A 5,957-nucleotide genomic window follows, 5' to 3' on the forward strand; every position below is an offset into this window, starting at 1 on the left:
TGGTCGAGCCCCACCCCGCCCTCTTTTTCCCCACAGCCACATGCCCCCCGAATCGGACCGGACTGGCAGAGGACCTTGCAGCTGATGGCACTGGCGGGGGGGATGCTCTCAGAATTTAGGAGCAAGAAGAAATAAGATGGGAAGAGGTCTATTGTTGCATCCGCCACCACCGGAACTGCAACATAAGACGCCAGCAGAGGCGAACGCGCCTGCACCCCTTCGGAGCCCACCCGCTCCCCACCACACCCGTATCGCAGAGGGAAGAAAGAGAGAGAAGAAATTGAGAGAGCGAGAGAGAGGGAGGGAGGGGGGGAGAGGGAGAGAGGGAGAGAGAGAGAGAGAGAGAGAGAGAGAGAGAGAGAAAGCAGGCGAGGTCTGCATGGTTTCTGCTGCCGGGGGATTCCGATTTATGGAAATTGTTTCGCCGCCTCACCACGCCCCGCCCCGCCACCACGCTGCGGCTGCTGCAGCCGGGGTTGACAAGGCCGAGCCTTGACGCGCCGCGCTACGCAATGCGACACAATGCCGCTGTCGGTAATTATTGTTATTCGTGCCGTTATTAACTCTGCGGAGAGCGGGCGCCTAAATCGCAATGATACCCGCCTCAGCTCGCGCGCCTGCACCCCCTACCCCTTCGCACAACCGCAGGAAACGATTGCAGCTTCCGGTGGAGCCGGGATGAGCGTGGGAAAAATCGGGACGCGGATCGCAATGAAATATTTCCCTCTGGCGGTGTGGCGGGCGGGAGACGCAGCGGGCGCGGTCGAGTGGGCTGGGGCGGGGCGAGACGGGGTGGGGTGTGCCTATCTGAATTTCATTAGCCCCCCTTTCCCCTCCTCGCAGCGGAAATTGGGAAGACGAGAAAAAAAGATGGTCCTGATGCGTCCTTTTGCTTTTAGCAGTCATAAAGGGATATTTACTCGTATCCGAGACGCGATGTTTCCGTGAGCGGTAAAACCAACGAGGGAAAAAAGTGGGGGGAAAACAGCGGGGGAAGAAAAGGAACATTGGGCGGGAATTCTGAGAGGCAAGCAGATGCCCGGGGGCGATGTTCAGCCCCGTGAAAGTTATATGATGTTCGTAACGCAAGGGTCCTTTATGACCGCATGGCCCGCCTCGCAGTGCAGTCCGTCGCGGCGTCCAAAAACCAATGGAAAAAAGGACCTTTCTCCTTACTCTGAGTACGTCGGCACTCGGCAGAGCGAACCACGGTGTACGATGCCACACCCTTGTACCGAACAAAGAACCACAGAAGAGGCTGTTTGGGTGTTTACACTGAACTCTCTGCCTCAAGAGCGTTTTATGTACAAAGAAAGGAGCTGCTAGGAATATAGTTTTAGCACGCACTGCTACGCTTCCGAACTGAAGTATAAAGCGACGTTGCCAAGAATTCTCATTATTTTCATATGGCAAAAAACATTATCTGCTAGCTCATGAAATTCCTTGCAAAACAATTTGGTTTGGATTACGAACCATTATTTTTTTGTGAGCTATTTGCCTCAATGTTGTTAACTCTGGTGTAAAAAATGGAGCAGGATGGATAAATAGCGTTCGTTTGCGCAAAAACAGGTAAAGAAAAACAGAAAAAATACAACAGCAAGGTTACTTACGCTGACACCCTAACCCGCAGTGGCAAACCGCCTTGCGACAGTCTCTCGCTATTTCTCCAGGGGGTTTTCCTGCCCTTTTTCATTAAGATGGAACGGCGTATCAGAGTAACGTTTGCGTAATCCTCTGAGAAAAAGCAAAGGAGCAGGAAACAAAAGAAGATTCTGGCCTGCTTGCTCTTTCCTCTCGCTTACGGAGTTCAATAGGACGAGAAATGTCGGTGACCGCCAAGTACACGAGAAGTCTTGCAAAACCCAAAACCCATCAGAAAATTACAAACAGGTTTCAAGGTTGCAAGTTGTTGTTTTATTTTCGTTTACTTTTCCTTTTTTTTCGTGTGTAAGGCAGCCTTTCCTGCTGAAGAAGAAGCTACTAGGTCCGGTGAGCCCCTTGCTGCTGTCGCCCTACGTCACCGACTGACCTACTGGACCTTAACCTCGTCCGTTCAGTCCCCCCCCCTCTTTTCCCCCCTTCCTCTGCACATGCCAGCGTCGAGTTCAGTATCTCTTCCTGTCCCGATCCATTTATCGGACCGCTGTCGACATGCATCTAGATTTACCTCTTTAATGTGGAGTTGGGTGGCGTTGGGTTGGGGAAGGAAGAAAGGTCGGGGAGAAGGGACGTTAAAAGGGACGAAAAGCCTGCCGTTCGCTCGGACAGAGTCGAATCATCAATCGGGTGACAACTCTCAAGGAAGCGCAAGAGCTTTTAGGGAGCGTAGAGTTTTGATGAGAATGGAGTTTAGAAGGGCGCACGCACTTACTCTGAAAACCCAACAGCATGCATTGCATGCGTTATATAAAGCATGCATGGTATGCATGCGTTATATAAAGCATGCATGGTATGCATGCTGTATTTCACGCATGCATTGAGATGCATGCTGTTTTTAACGCATGCATTGAGATGCATGCTGTATTTAATGCATGCACTGAGATGCATGCTGTTGCTACAACTCGTTTTCGTGGAATATTTACTAAGTGAGCTTTTCGGTTTTATTTTTGATGAGCCCATCGGATTCCTTGTGAAATTTCCGTTCGAACGAGCCTACATGTGATGGGGTTCCCAACTTGAATACCAACGCTTCAAATATAATTTTTTAAAAACCCGCTAAACTGAACGTACGAAGTAACTATGCGTCAGGGCCCCATCACATGTAGGCTCGTTCGAACGGAAATTTCACAAGGAATCCGATAGTCTTATCAAAAATAAGACCGAAAAGCTCACTTAGTAAATATTCCACGAAAACGAGTTGTAGCAACAGCATGCATCTCAATGCATGCAATAAATACAGCATGCATCTCAATGCATGCGTTAAAAACAGCATGCATCTCGATGCATGCGTGAAATACAGCATGCATACCATGCATGCTTTATATAACGCATGCAATGCATGCTGTTGGGTTTTCAGAGTATTTAAGTAGCAGAAAATATAATAGAGATAAAGTTGCTTCTTCTTACCGACAGGTAGCCCCATTCCGACACGGATTGTTGGACTCGCTGCAACCAGGACCACGGCCGCAGTCTTCACCGTGGTGCCCCTCGAAACAGTGGCAGCCAAAACTCCTGCAAGGAAAGAGGGGTTTCATGACGTTCTTTAATTTTAACAAGAAGAGATCCTAGGAAGTCCTAGGATCTTACTCAGCACGTTGTAACATCAAAACATTTATCGTAATTTTAAATTTAATATTATATCGCATATATATATAAGGACATAATCGTGTTCATAAACTCGAAATAAAGAATTCTTGCGAGAGATACATGTATGATTTTTTTTGCCCTGTCCACGCGTGCTAGGCGCTCCCTCACGTCGAGCACATGTGGCAGGATAAGTCCGGTGCGACGGCTCGACCCGTCGGACTGGCAGACACACGGATGCGCCTATTATAATTATTCTGCTCCCTTTCATTTTACTGGAACCAACCCGCGTGCGAGACAGAAAAACTTTCCCGCTTGCCGACGAGTCCATTAATTATGGCGACAAGCTCAGGCTGCTCAAAGGCGCATGACCACCAGCCGCGCTGCGCACGAGAGGTGGAGGGGGAGACCGGTCGACTGCACGACACCCAGAGAATCTTTTCTTGGACACGAAGAAAGCACACAATGCTTCGAGATTTTCTTAAATTCAGTAAACAGTTTACAGGGCGCAAGCTAAACGTAATCTTTTATGCACACTTTGATGCCAGCAAGAAAAAATACATAGGCTGGTGAAAAACTGGCAAAATGGAGAAAATTGTTGTAAAAATACTGCGAGATCTTTTCACTGCAAATTTTGGTAGTACTATGACACACTACTTATCACAATTTTTGTCGATAGAAAGTTATTATACTATTGCAAAATAATGAGTGTCTGCCCCGCCGCCTGCAGGTCTGTGGGTAGGCCGCCCGCTCAGCTAACGTGCCCACCGGGCTGGCCTATCCCACCCATCGCAGGGGCTCGATACGTGGTACTATGCCAGCCAATCGATGATATTAAAAAGAAGTAAAATACCACTTGAAGTCGGAAAAAGGACTCACTTAAAGTCTGAAGCGGCGAGGCACGCGCCCGCCAGCGAGCAGTCGGCCACGGAGCAGGCGTGCCAGGGCTTGGGCGAGCCGTCTCGCGCTTCCCAGGTGATGTTGAAGCCGAACACGGTGAGCAGGTGCGGCAGCGCGCGCAGCTGGTTGCCTTCGAGCCGCTGCGCCGTCAACCGCACCACCAGGTAAGGGGAGTGCGCCACCACCACGCGCGAGTCGAGCGCGTTCTGCTCCGAGACCGCCAGCAGCTGGAAACAACAGCCGGCATTTCACTCAATCTGTTTTTGTTTTATTCTGTGCACACTACAATAGTTAAAAGGTAGATTTTCCAGGATGCACTCTATATGTAGAGGGTAAATTTCATTCCTAAAAAGGCAACATTAAAAATGGACAACAGATTCACTGTGAAAAAAAGTAGGTAGGTTACAGGAAAATTTTCCTTGACGCAAGTTGTGAAATTACAATTTCTAATTGTAAAACAGGATTGTTACAGGTTCCGGATTTCAATTTTTTGACTTTTTCCTGACTAAAATCCAGATTTTTACTAACTTTTTATTCAAGAAGTAGGCAGTATTCCGAACAACGGGAGGGAAAATTTCACTAAAAACAAGAGAATGCACAAAAGCGGCGACTAGCTGCACCGGCAGGGCCCGGCAAGTGCCACTGCCACAGCTCGAGCGTCAATTTTACGACTTCAAATCCCTTGGGGAGTATAAAAAATGCCGTAAATTTACATTTAAATTATAATTCAAGTTTACAATTTTTTTGTAAATTTACGACGATATTTTTCACAGAGTTTAAAAGTCTATTTACTTCAACATAAACATGTCTCGTCTAGGAAACAAATTTGTCCATAAGAAGAGCCAAAATTTTACAATTGTCCTCTCTAACGATATACTTTTGCCTTTGCTAGTCGCGTACGCGTATAAAAATGTTACTTATTTGTCTTACAAAACTGTTCTTTTGCATTAAGAGTGTAAACGTGCTTTGGCAGTGTGAGAGCCACCGTTCCCCGTCTCCCTTTTCCTCCTCATGTCCCCAGAGGATCTCGGGGCGTCTCCGACCGCCCTGCACCTTACCCTCCGTCAGAAGGGCGGGCTGAAAGTTATATTCATCCTCTCTACTAAGAGCAGCCTGCCCGCCCGAGGCAAGCCATTCCCTCGTAGAGCACCCGGCAAATACCCGTCTTTCGGCGCGAGCACAGAGGTGGGTAGCTAGAATCCAGCACCAGTATCTATAGAGCAACCGTTGTTAGCGGGGAGAAGACTTCAAAGGAAAACCACCGTGTAGCGGTCATGCGGTGGGGGAAACGCGCGACAAGAGCACATGTGCTCTTTGGTTTGCATCCAGGAAGTCTCGGAAGTCTACTGGCGCGTGTCAGCGCAGCAGCTAAAAAGCTTCTTAGAGGAGTCTTTATGGTTTCAGCAAATTAACAACCCCAATGATTTCTCTACGCTGGAAAAATTTAGCAGTAGCGTAGCGTCTCATACAAGAGTAGAACAAAATGTTGCACTGTTGCGAGAGTGGAACCGCACTCTTGCACATTACGTGCTACTCTCTTATACATAGGGGCTGTGTTAAAGCTGGACTTTCAGAGAGCGCCCCGCCGGTCCACTAGTAGCTGCCAGTCCATCGACAGGCTCGGCGCTCAGCTTCCACCAACAGAGCGCACTACATGTTTTACACGCTGGGGGAGCTCATCCGCAGCGCCCGCCGTTCATTTGTCATAGCGAGAGGGGCGCAGCAATTTCAATAAGCAAACATAATCCATTTGCTTGGCCTACAGGCCACGCCACACCAAGCCACCCCTCCGACTATACCCCTATAACCCCCCC

General features: G+C 48.7%; 1 protein-coding gene across 2 annotated transcripts in view; it reads right to left on the reverse strand.

Moving 5' to 3' along the window:
• The window catches only part of LOC127749725 (uncharacterized), a 141,407-nt gene that overhangs the window by 29,143 nt on the left and 106,307 nt on the right, over positions 1-5,957 (reverse strand). For both annotated transcript variants that reach the window (XM_052269120.1, XM_052269121.1), the window contains exons 6-7: positions 4,123-4,370; positions 3,067-3,171 (exon numbers count right to left, since the gene is read on the reverse strand). In XM_052269120.1, coding sequence (XP_052125080.1) covers positions 3,067-3,171; positions 4,123-4,370 — 353 coding nt within the window. The remainder of the gene's footprint in view (positions 1-3,066; positions 3,172-4,122; positions 4,371-5,957) is intronic.

The sequence above is a fragment of the Frankliniella occidentalis genome, unplaced genomic scaffold, assembly GCF_000697945.3.
Source record: "Frankliniella occidentalis isolate FOCC.00 unplaced genomic scaffold, Focc_3.1 Scaffold82, whole genome shotgun sequence".
Taxonomy (NCBI): domain Eukaryota; kingdom Metazoa; phylum Arthropoda; class Insecta; order Thysanoptera; family Thripidae; genus Frankliniella; species Frankliniella occidentalis.